At 40.0% G+C, this 13,433-nt stretch overlaps 1 protein-coding gene across 1 annotated transcript; it reads right to left on the bottom strand.

Moving 5' to 3' along the window:
- Positions 1 to 716: 716 nt before the first annotated feature.
- Positions 717 to 13,272, bottom strand: RAB22A (RAB22A, member RAS oncogene family; the record flags this gene model as incomplete). The annotated part of the gene is made up of 7 exons (XM_079543561.1): positions 717 to 814; positions 2,024 to 2,133; positions 4,003 to 4,109; positions 4,224 to 4,295; positions 7,170 to 7,251; positions 11,438 to 11,517; positions 13,237 to 13,272. 7 exons carry the CDS (start codon positions 13,270 to 13,272, stop codon positions 717 to 719), a joined length of 585 nt encoding a protein of 194 aa, XP_079399687.1.
- Between the last annotated feature and the right edge of the window lie 161 nt (positions 13,273 to 13,433).

Consider the following 13,433-nt stretch of genomic DNA (forward strand, 5'->3'; position numbering starts at 1 on the left):
CCAACAGCTTAACGTCAAAAACTTGTAACAAGAAGAAGATGTCTATGAGCATATCAGTTTGCCTCAAAATGATTAAGTCAGCACAGAAAAAAAGATTGTCCGTGGTTTAAGGTCTGTTGCGTGTGTCCCCACCCCCGCTGCTTATCTTTAAATAAAAAGTGCAAATGGGTCCTGGGGAGTGGACGGACTGATCTGTTATCTGCCTTCATTTGCTTATTCTGAAGCCACCTCAAACACAACTGTCCCACTGTACTTTGGATTAGCTACACCTACATTTCAAATAAGGCTCACTGAAGAAAAGAAGAAGCGACAACTCACTAAACTTCAAAATCCAGACTCCTTCCACCCACCCCCAAGTCCCACAAAAGTGCTCGTTTTCCTTTTTACAAAAACACAATCTCAATTACAAAACTACTAAACATTTCAGTTCAACCATTCATAGTCAGCTTCCTTTTAAGCAAGGCCAAAGAAGTGATGATGGATTCCCTTTGAATGCAAGAGATACTACAACTTTTTGTAAGTAAACAGGCTGACATACCATGGCAGTCTTTTCTGCGAGCATACAGATGTCAGATGAACTGGTCCATTTTTACTGGACCATGGGCGTATGAACACCAGCAGATAGAGATCTAAGACTGATAATATAAATCCAACATGAACTATTAACTTCCAAGACCACCTACTGTATAAACAAGTCTGATTTTCAAATGGACCAGTCAACAGCAGCTGCGCTTTGTCACCGACGGCTGTCTTCTAAGTTTGAAGCCCTTACCACTAGATGGGGGGTTGGTGTCAGTTGATGGGATTCTACGACCTACAAGGAGGCAGAAAAAGACATTTATGGCAAACATATTTGAAACTCACTCTTTTCATTCAGTGTATGTCAGGTCATAACGTCATTAGTGCATAACATAAGAATGGCAGTTAACAGTCTGCACTGTGTTAGAAGTATGGATCCACAAATAAAAGTGAAGCAGCCTAAGCTAACTTCATGCTTCTGGCTAGCCTTGTCTCAGAGTCCTACAGCATAGGAGCATCCAGAGAATATACTCTGCAGGATGCAGTACCTTCTGGAAACTCTCTGCTCTTGATCTGCCCTTCCCCAGCAGACCACCTGCATCAGGCTTAACACCAAAATGCTTCTAAGAATAGCTGCTTCAGTCACCCAGTAAGCGTTTGAAGCTGACCATTCCTGGTTGAGCATTCTTCTTGAGAGGGATTTAAGAAATTATTCCATAGCTTACTCAACAGAAATTTTTAGTTTAGAGAACAACTATTAAAGTCAGTAAACCACGAAGCTTATATACAGGACATACTTTTGACATCAGCTTCAATATACTGAACTGCTTACAAGAACAAGAAATGTCTTTTTATTTGAGAAACAGGATATCTGTATACTGGTGCTGCTGCCTGAAACATATCCTACAAATAATACTTTATTCACTTAGGAATACTGTTTTTCATTCATACATGGAAAAAAGTGTTTGCCACCATCCTCTGCCATGAATGAGACAGAGAAGATTTGCCATTTAATTGAAAAGTGAGGTATCACAAAAATACTGCTGGAAAATACACACACTAGGTGCTCTTCCTTAGGCAGTAATCTATTATTTTCAGTTCTTATGTTTTTGAAAATGTATTACCTGGGACTAAGTACAAGCACCGAGAGTGAGAATGCAATTCATTTCATGAGCTGTATGAAGTCTGGATATTCGCCACACCGTTTACTGTCCCTTCCATAACCTTGGAAGTATTAACTGCATCATTCAATTACAGACATAGTAAGATGACACTGACTGCTATTTATCCAGCAGCACAAAAGTACACGTAAAGTCCCTAGATGGAACCTTCAGAAGCCATTAGACCATGAAAAATATATGCAGCTCATTTTGCAGTTAGTATTCATATTTGGATGTCACACTTAAATCAGGATACTCTTGCCTAAATAGCACAAAAAACGAACAGTATCAAATTTCTACTTGAGCTGCTTGCAGAAGAACACATTACCTGTTTCAATACTTACTAATTTCTATAAAGAGTTCATTAATGTTTATTGCATTTTTCGCACTTGTCTCTACAAATATTGCATGAATGGAATCTGCATAGTCTTTAGCATCTTTTTCCATGACTTCCCTGAAAAGAAGCAAAGAAAGAACTGCATGTAGAAAAATACTTAATTCGGAACTTTCAGAGACTGATTAAGCTTTTAAGTGTCACGTTCAATGAGTATTTTGTATTACCTGTTTTGCATCACCCTGCTCCCTCATCCTGAAATTGATATCCATTTTTCACTGTGCTGTCTCCTTGTTTAGGGGCAGGAGCATCCCTAAAGCACAAACTAACAAGGCCATCTGACATGACAGTGGAGTTTCATTCTTGACTACTCTAAGTGTAGGCCTGCAATCAATCACTGGGAGTAGTTTATTTTTTCCCCACACATACAAATTTTAGATGCATTGAAAAGACCCTCATGTTCACTCCCCTAATCCAGTGATTTCCTACAGCTGCTTAGAAAACCAGGCATCTCTCAGTGCTGCACAGATCATTAGCATAGCGTTTAGTTTACGTGAAGCAATGAAGACATAGCTGGGAGCAGGAACTTGCTGAGACTGTAACCAACCACAGAGCCAAGAAGTGAAAATGAGTATTTTACACCCTCAAGCAGGCAGGTTGCTAATGCAGTATTTCCTTCAACAACAGAAAAAAACCCAAACCAAACCCCAGCAAATAAAGAGAAGACTATGCTCTCCATGTCTTTACATAACGTTTCTAAAACACATAACTATTTTCAGTAACAAGAGACTTAGGACATCAGGACACTAAAACACTGCCTTCAGGACAGTGTCTCAGATATTGCCTCTCGTGAGGAGAGCAATCTTACTCATCACAAGGACTCTTACTCATTAGCTTCAATTGCAGTGTTTACATGATTTACAGCTCCACCTAAGGACCAAGAAATAAGTGCAAGACTTCATACTGCATGCCTTACAATTGACACATAAATAATTTTATTCCATACTGACTCCAGGGGACATGCTATTTCTATCAGGTTATTACAGCATGCTAGGTAACTAAAATATAGGAACAATTCGTAAAGCTATACCAACTTTGCAGTGGTTCTTTAAACACAAAACCATCTGTCTCTCATGAGACAGCAGCTGCAGTACCTCTTCCAATGAAAGCTAAAAACAAGGAGTTTGCACACACCTTCGTTCTGAATTCTGAGTTATTTACCCAGGATATGAATAATAAAGGACTTCTTTTGTTTTTAATACATGCCTGCTTGAAAGTTTGGCTGTTCATAAAGTTTCTCAAAAACTTTTCCCACTCCCTGCAACCATTCAACCACAGCCAATTCCACCCTAATGCTTAAGCAGTGAGGGAAGGCACCTGAACAAGCAAGTCAGAAAAACCTACACAATGCTTTCCAACAGGCTTGATGTTTTTCATAACAAAATGAGGTGTTACAGATTGACAGGAGTACTTCTTATAAAAGGAGGTAAACAGCTTGTATTACACTGTAGTTTCATAGGCAGTTTTAAGCTTGTGTAACTTGGCACTGCCACCAGAAAGGTAATCCTGTCTCCCTGTAAACTTCTCATTCGTAACCCTGCTGCCCCTCCTCTGCCATGCTAGCAAGTTATCATGTCGTGAGTGAGATAAATACACATGGATAAGTTTTCCTTTTTAAAATTGGTTTGTTTTAATGTAGATCAATTTTACAGTCTGATTTACTGCTAAATCACACATGTACTCACACCAACAAAGAGAAGGATGTGGGCAAGAAAAACAAAGGCAAACTAACCAAGTTTTCTGGCAGTGGGAATAGCTCAGCCTCCATATGAAACTAAAATGGCAGTGCAAAAAAAAAAAAAAAAAAAAAAAAAAAAAAGCTTAAATTGCTCTAAATCTTTTACCAGCTTTGAAATCTTAAAAATAGCATCTTTAGCACTATTAGCTTGTCTCTGAAAGGAAGGCTCCAAACTGTCACCAATTATTTACCTTACGTCGTTAAGATCACATTTATTTCCTGCAATAGCTACAACAATGTTTGGAGGTCCATGTTGTCGAAGCTCTTTAACCCAGTTCTTTAATGTTGAGAAAGTTTCCTGATGTGGCAGGAAAAAAACAGAATTAATTAGGAGCCAGAACTGCTTCATAACATGAAAAGAAGAACTGGTAATGCTGAGTAAAAAAACAATGGAATTTATTGAATTTCTTACCTCTTTTGTGATGTCATAAACTATAATGGCAGCTGCTGACCCTCTGTAGTACATTGGGGCTAAAGCACGAAACTAGAAAAAAAATAATATATTATGAATCTGATTTTTCACTGATCTCCTGAATTTGCTTCTTAATATTAAAATGAGAGAAAATTATTTTAAAATTTAACATTAGCACAAAGCTTTTCTTTGCAGAGAACCTGCACAACAGAACATGTAAGCTTCCATAAAAGCACTATTATATGAAGGCCAACCAATCAATAGCTTGGGGATCAGCAGCACACCTACCATAAAAAGCAAGCAGCCCAACTTGATTTTGACTGAACGAAAATCTCTCCTTTAGTAGGCCAGTTATAAACAGACAAACCCACAGGATATACACTCAACTTTGAGTGGAACAAAATCAAAATTGGACTTTTTTATTCTTGCCAGTGCTTTTGGAAAAAGTAATTCAAGAAAGCTAGTGTACTGATATCTGCTGATCTGAGCTGTCCAGAGGATCGTGGCAATCTCCAGCCTTGCTGAAAAGCGGTTAAGTCATGCCACTCATTAAATGCTAGGTTAAGAAAAGAGCATTTTTAACTTCAGGCTTTAGGGATTTTGCTCAAGTTTTTCCTCAAAACTCGGAAAATTGAAGCACATTTAGAACTAAAAATGGCAAAAACACAAAGCTGTGTGATCCACTGCAAACAGACATTTAAGGAACATTTTGGATAATAAAAGCCTACAATAATGTTATTGCAATATTCAAGATTAAATCTATGTAAGATATATTCAGCTGGTTGTGAATTTGCAGGCTATAAACCAGGTCTGTACCTTCACATAATGTTCTGAATCCATCACAGCAAGAAAACACAAAAAAAGGGGGGTACATGATTGAATATCTTTCCTCAACTTCCTAAATACCCAGTGTGATATTCTGCTCATTAAAAAAAGAACCAGACAACTACTCGAAGAAACAGAACTCTCATGGAAGCAGAATAAGCTACACGTGCAGTTCTGATGTAACCATATGAACTCTGGTCTTCTGTGCATCTTGTTAGCAGGGAAAAAAATCATGAATAGAACACAGATTTTCATGAAGGCCTATGGTTCTTATAAAACATCAATTTCCTTTTGCTTAGCACAGTTCAACTGAGAGCAATATTATAAATCATGAAAGTTTTGGTATAAAGGAGAATTCCAGACCATTTACATTTGGTTCTCAAATTCTGTTTTGAAAACAGTATTTTGAACACAAAGTTCAGAATAGAAAAATATTTAATAATGGGAAAGGGAAACACAGGCAGACATTCAGTTCACATTGGGGCATAATCCCTCCCCTCCACAAATACTAAAATGTAAAGGGAAACATATTTGGTAAACCACCACTTGGACTGGTTGCAACTTGGCTTTTTGATTATTTGACTATTTACCTTGGGAACAAACCAACTTTCACTCACTGATTTTGTAGTACTCTCATTTCCTGCCTGCTAACACTTAGATACATTTTTCCACTTAAGAGCAGTCAGCAGATAAAATACATTAACAAAACAGATGTTAACAGGAACACTGCATTTTCCTTTTGCTGTTTTTTCAAAGACTGCAGCTTGCCATCCTGACTGATTCGCATTTTGACAGAACTAAGATGTAATTTCTACAGTTAGGCACAAATATAAGAATCCTAAATCCTTTAAATAGCCTTCGTCCAACTTTACTCAGGGCAGAAGAAACGAGAGAACAAAAACGGCACAGGCATGCAGCTGTACGTCCAGTGAACGAGTGCACATCTCCAGCACAGAGCAATGCTAGCTTGCCACTCCCTGAAACCATGTAGAACAAGGGGCTGCCCTATCTAGTCTGCTAATGGGGTTTAGAAGTAGAAAATAGCAAGCACTCCCCCAAAAGCCAGGATTAGGAATTGTGTTTATAAGTATCATTTAGAGATTGCAATTCTTGAATGGTTTGGACGTTCTTGCTGTTCCAGACCACCACAAATGGGATTCTTTCCAAGATGCACTGTCAGATGTGCTGCACGGCAAGAAAACCATGCAGCAGGTTTCAGCACAAGGCATGTATAAAGATCGGCTGTGACCTGCAGTAAGTGACAGTACTGGCTTCCTTGGAAGTATGTGGGCTGCACAGAAATTTCTCTGTGGCGTGGAATAGCCCTTAGAGATACCACAGAACTCAGATCAGAAGCCAGGGTAAGTCATCCTTCCTTTTTTGATTAAAACAAAAAACAAACAAAACCAACAACAGTAACACCACACAACTTGAACAGAAGAAAACCAAAGAGATGTCACTTGGTCTAAAAACAAAGACACAGAACGTACTGGGCATGCACAGAGAGCTTCCTCAGATTGTAGCATGCTGAATCCAAACAGGATGGAATGCTAATACGTAATGGATGCTTCCTGCCAAGTTGTTGCAGGCACATTTGTAAGACTTATTATTATTATTATTTTTTTTTAAGAGTACCACTCTCTCAAAAGTCTCATTTCATTGCTTAGAAGACTCACATTCAAACACTGCCATTTCAGAATGAGCTCTGGTGTTCACATCAGGCATGCCATTAACAGTAGATGCTGACTGACTGCTGCAAATAGAAAGACTGGGACATTTTTGATAACATGCATACACACACAACACATCCCTGATGATGAAAGTTGGTTTTATATCATGCTGCTGGGAGGAAATCAGTAGTCATTCGGAATCCAGAGTTCTGAAAGCAATACAAATATACTAGAATGACTTTCGAGACATCAAGTGTGTTACCACATTAAAAATCCAGCAAGTCAGTTTCACCAGGAATCCAGAAGGTCAAATGACTGCATGAAAATAACCAAGCCTTTACAAGATTATTTCTTTCCCCTGCTTTGTGGTTTGGGCTCGGGTAGGGTTGAAAAACATCACAAAGTCAGAACGGTATATGCAGACAGGATGAAAGATACTGATGCTACTTACCCGTTCCTGTCCAGCTGTATCCCAAATGAGGAATTTATGCAGCTCATTTTGATACTGTACAGTCTTGGTCATAAATGAGGCTCTGGAAAATATGCCAAAACATCATCTTAGAACACGACTGCCACGAACTGTTAAACAGGTTTCTATTTCAATTAAATTGCTTTTCCTCCCTAGATGCAACTGATTACAATTTTCATATATAAATATTGAAACTGAGGCAAAAGGCCCTATTCAAAGGACGAAATTCAACTAACAAACCAGAAGAAACAAGAATGCAGGCTGTAAGCCTTTTGGGAAAAATAAAGGATGTATGATGACCAAGAAAAAAAAGTCAGAAAGGTCAGCTGTTTTCTTAAAAGAGGAGTTGTTACCACGGATTATCTGAACGTGTACAGGATCCTTTTGGAGGGTAAGAGATCAAAGCCTCACCCTTGGCATCAGCTTTTTTTTTTTTTCTTTAACATCTCGGTACTAAAATTCAAATGAATTCTTCATCATTCCACACTTGGGAGGACAGCACAGGAGAGTCTTATTGCCATTTGTAGGTGTTAAGGGGACAGACATCAATAGTAACTCACTCGCTGTCTCCAACCTGTACAGCTCCCATAACCTGCCTGTCATTATATCTCAGCCTGCAGAGGCTCTTGCAGATCTAGAAGACAAACGAAAATTCTCTTCTTCAAATGCCCCTGCCCCCAGCTTCCAGGGTATTACAGTAACATTTTGAACTGCTTCTGTGTTTTGCTTGATCTGTTTAATGTGAATCAGTGTATATCTCAATAGAGGAAACTCTAAGATCTGATATTTTAAAAGAGAAAGTTCTTTGCTGAGTCTGTAACCTGTAGCCATTTTTTATTAGAAAAACAACACACTGAATGCAAATAGCCAAGGATCTCTAGATGCCATGATTACTTTAAGCATATGAGATCATACCTTATGATCTTAAACAGCTTTTATATACTTAATTTTCATCACTCAAGATATTGCAGATTTCCAAACGTGCTACTGACAGTTTTGGACAGGATGGTAGATAGTAACCTGGAGGCATCCTTTGCTAGAGCTTCTTAAACTGTATTAAACTGTGTAAATTCAAAGCAGAAAGCAAGAGTCATTAGCATGACAACATTAAAAGTCAGTATCTAAGACTCCAAATTTCAGTTTCTCTTGCCCTACATTTTACCAGGGCATGAAGCTTTAGTGCCCATTACAATTTTGTAGTGAATAGAATTGGTATCTTCCAGCATGTCTCACTGTTACAGGAGGACAAAATTATTATGCATGCTTAAAATAAAGGGGAGCAATTACACAATGCTTCCCTCTGTTAAGAGGTAACCTTCTCCCATTTCCTTAAGCTCAGATAGTTTGCCAAAAAGCATGTCATTGTCCAAAGTTCATTGTTATTTTAAGAAGCTAAATATATGACTGCAGCATCCCTACCAAGAAAGGATCTAACTACAATTTATTTAAGTAGAATAAGCTAGATTTATTTTAGCAATGAGTAAAGGTAAAGAAAATGATAGGAACATCTGCTGTAAAGTGCAAAAGACTTTGGTTTCTTTAAGACTGCTGGAAATTCAGCATCCCTTCCTGAATTAGACACTCACTGACAACTTCTCTGGTTCTACAAACCAAACCATGCCAGTGCGTTCAATTTGAATTGAACGGCCATACTTCACATCACAGTTCAACATGCCCAAATGGTAGCTGACTACAGAGGCTCAGCTCCACCTGAAATTCTCTGAGAAGCGTGACAGAAGCAAGTGAGAAAGCATGAGCAGGAGAGTGCAACTCAAAGACAAACTGCTCTGGGAGCATCCAAACTAGAGTTAACCTTGAGTTATTCTAAGAAAAGCAGCAGTATCCCTCCAGATTTCCTAGCTGCTTCTCTCAGCAAGCACCATAACTACATGAACACCTGTACTACACTCATTCAGAGTGCCTATGTAAGGATACAGAGAGCAATGCAAGATCCTGCAGCAGCAGCATGAAGTGCCCCCAGCACTGACAACACAGAAGTTCCAAAATTCTAACAGGGTTTCTACAGGCTGCCCACACTCAAATTTGAATTAATCATGGTGAAGTATGATTGCTCATATTCTTAGAAGAGTGGAACTAGGACAGGAAACATAAGATCATATCTCATGCACTCAAATACCCCGGAGGAAACATTGCTTTGTTCTCACCTTTAGCTTTGCAAGATGCTCTAAAACTCCTCTCCAGTCCTCACTTTATTCTTTCTACCCCCTTGTCTCAATTAGGAAATAAAAGCATGGTCTAGCAAAAGATCCAATAATTCATTTTTTCAACTTCACACTATCTGGCATATGGGAAGTTTTGATTAGTTGTATCACTACTGCAAAGTACTAAAACACCAAGTCCTTGGACCATTTAATTTATCCAGATCACCAAAAGACGCAGATTTTCAGCCTGTCACTTCAGAAAACCACAGGAATCCTGTAACTGTCACTAAATCAATGAAAGGAAACAAAATCCTGCAAAGTATCCTCATCACCACAATGGTGAGCACTTTCCAAAAGTACCACAAGGTATTCCCAGGCCTTCTCTTCAGGAGAAACAAAATAAAACTAATGATCCAATGAAAAACACTCTCCTAAGCTTTCTCCAGAATGCAAAGAGTTCTGCTGTCACAACAAAAGCAATGCAGATCACACAGATCTTAGCTCTGCAGCTTTACACAGTCTTGCAGATACGTGGGGCCTAAACCAGCACAGTTGGTTTTTCAGAATAATTTGAGAGATAAATGGAGGAGAACGCAAATCCACTCTAGGTTACTCCAAGGTTTAACTCAGGCAACTTAAATGTGTGGTCACACACATCTCACTACAGAACAGAGCATCCCACAAAAATAAATAAGCACTCCCCATCTTTGCAGAGTCTGTTACCACACCTGAACACCTACTAGTTAAGTAGATTTATTATTATTATTTAAATTAAAAATCAAGAACAATGAAAAAACCACAGCATCCAAACAAACAGGATCTGTGTGTGTGAGCATGACTGACCACTTTAGGTCTCTGTAGATACCATCCATATTAGTCAGCTATTTAGCAGACTAAACCATAACAAAATGTTTTTATTTTTGTTTCTAAAAGTATCAGGAATGAAATCAGGTGCCCAATTTCTCAGAAAACCTCACAGAATACAAAAAATAAACTGATCTTTCAGTAGTGTCTCAACAAGAAGCTTTGCTTGCAGCTATGTCACTGTGAGCAGTAGGCCTTAACTTTCTGCACACACTAAACTTAAACGTTTAGAACAGGTTGGCCCTTGGCTTAAGCAAACAGCACTACAGCTACTATCCCCACTGCAGTTTCACTGTCTTCCAAAAAAAGAATATTCTTGTAGCTAGCCTGAGAGCCAAGAATGTTCAGTCCTTGAAAGCATAACAAAATAATCTAGCAATCTATCTTAACGGCTACCTTTGTTAACAGGAAAATTGAAATAAAAACATAATTCCTATAGAACATCTTGCAGTTTGATACCAGTATTTATGCTGAAAAAACAGGAAGAGGAGAGCAGCAGGGAAGAGAGCAAAAGAGAGAAAGATCAAGGAAACCACATTCTTTAGAAGGACAGGATGAGATGTAGCTGACATTTAATCAGCAGAATCTTTTTGATCAAAGCTGTAGTGGAGGCTGTGTGGCACCTGAGACAGGAAGATGCAATGCCCCCCACACTTCTCAGCATCAAGTCATGTCCTCCTGTAAGTAAAGAATTGCTTCTGAGCAAAGCAGCTCATAAGATATTTTGAGAATAAAAATAAATTAAAAAAAAAGGCAAAAAATCATCAGAAAAACTTTCAACCACACCAGGAATTCCTGATGTCCTCCCTCTTATCTATTTGAAGATCTGAGGTAGGCATCATCGCTCCTCTGAGGCTTACCTGTAAAAAAATCCTTAGCTGTAATAGCATCTGCACTAGCAATTTCTTCAGTTACTTAAGAGAATAGATATAGCATATCAATGTATAACATCAGACTGAATTAATGAGAAGAACTATAACCTGATTTAATATATTAATATCCGCAAAAGCCTTGGAGACTTGATATTGTAATTGATTCAAAAAAAGAAGGTCACAGTTGCATTATAATCAGACTTCGAAATTTAAGAATAGCATTTGAGAAACACATTGTTCATCTAGCAGAAACACATGAAGTAAAATACTCCTAACACGATTTTATTAGCTGACACTAGCAACACAACGCGGGCCCAGATCTTACAGATGAAAATTTCATTTAGTTTCTTACCCTATTGTTGGGTTGATGTTGGGATCAAAGCTATCTTCCACAAATCTCCACACGATACTTGATTTGCCCACACCAGTGTCCTAAAAAAGAACAGAAACATGAAAGAGATAAAACTTGCCGTAAACAATTCTTTTTGTCCTCCCATCTTACAATATTTTGTAGGAATAACACATTCCTGCAGAGAAGCTCAGTGAAGTTAGAGGTTCACAAATATTTCATTTTCTCTTCTTTGTAGTATTGAAAGTATTATTTTCTTTGTTAACTAGAAAAATGAAACATTTCTTGTAAGTTACAACTTCCTAAATAAAACTGTTATCAAGGAGTATAAAAATCTGTATTCCTTATTTATCAGTCACTCAACCTTACCCCAGGTGTATACAAACCACGTATGAATTAGAGCACAGAAAGACCTTCTAACACATTTAGCAGCATATACAGAAACTGAATTTAGTACTCCACCTTTGTAAACCAATCAAGCATGTGAAATTATACAAATGTGACACACACATTTCAACTTCTGACTAATGCCGTCCCACCCTTCTTAATGAAAGGCCTGAGATGTCTTGTATGACGCACACCTGAGACATGTTTCAAATACAACTTTACAGGGTTGAAAACGGAAGAGAAAATACGACATAAAAATTTCACATGACATTTGTATTTGTACCACCAACTTGATTGTATAAAAAAAAAAAAAAAAGAAAAAGAAAAAAGTAATAGTAGGCATATCTAGGAGTGAAATGATGCACAAAACCATTCCCAATAGCAGCTGGACATCCCAAATGGTCATTTATCCAGGCAGGTAACAACAAGCATTTTGCTTTGCATGTCCAGAATCAACAAAGCATTAAGGAAACAAACAAACAAAGACACTTCACTGAAAATGAAGTTCTACTCATACATGTTCTTAAATTGCCCTCCTATCGGCAATGGTGTATGACCTTGGTTCTGGACTTCATAATATTTGCAATCTCAAGAACAACGCAAATATTAAAAGAGAAAAGGAGACACAGCTCCTGGCTCTTAGAGTTCGGGAATCATTTTTCTTAGCTGCTTCTCTTCTAAGATGAGGAAACACAGGACAGGGGGAACACAGAGCAGACAGGAACTCTGCATCGCCCCAGGTTGTCTTACATCACACGGAGCACAGAAACATACAGATTTCTCTCTGAAGGGCAGAGAGGCCATCTGGGAGTCCTGAGAGCACTGCCTGCAATGCCGCCAGCACAGGGCCGAGGCTCAGGGCACTGCCCTGCTTCCCACAGCAGCTCCGCAGCCCGGCAGCACTTGGCTTCTTCCAGAGATTTTGAAACTTCGACGTCACTTTGCTCCAAGTCTCCTCCTTCCCCATTGCTAGTGCTTAATGCACTTTCAGAAGCCAAATACCGTTAAACAAATATAGTTCTGCTTCCCTCCCTCTCTTTCAAGTTTGATTTTAGATATTTGCGACCTCCAAGCCCGAAGCAGCGTGCCTGGGAAGCGTGAAAGCGTCCACCAGCTGCCCGGGCCTCCCGTCCACTCCTTTTCAAGCGATAACGCTGGAACACAGCAACGGCATCGTCCCGTCAGGAGCCCCGTCCCTCAGCACGGCTCCCCGCCCTCCGCTGCCGGGGCCGGACGGTCGGGACCGGGATCAGCCCCGACTCCGGCGGGGCCGCGGCCCAGCGCTCGGCAGGGCAGGCCCGGTTGTCGGAGCCGCCGGAAGGCCGAGCCCGGCGATCTCCGCAGCGAAGGGCGCAGGGTGGACGGCCGCCTCCCTCTCTCCCGCTCGCCCGCCGTGTCCCGCGCGGAGCACTCACCCCCAGCAGACAAACTTTCAGCTCCCTCAGAGCCATGGCCGGGCAGGCTGCACCTTCAACGAGCGCCAGAGACGCGGCCCAGAACGCTCATAGCCCTCCTCGCCGCACGCGCGAGGCCCGAGGGACGCGGACAGCCGAGCACCGGGAGCTCCGCCGCCGCCTCCCGCTACCAACGCGTCTCTCTCCTCAGGCGCCGC

The sequence above is a fragment of the Tetrao urogallus genome, assembly GCF_951394365.1.
Source record: "Tetrao urogallus genome assembly, chromosome: 16".
NCBI classification, from domain to species: Eukaryota; Metazoa; Chordata; class Aves; order Galliformes; family Phasianidae; genus Tetrao; species Tetrao urogallus.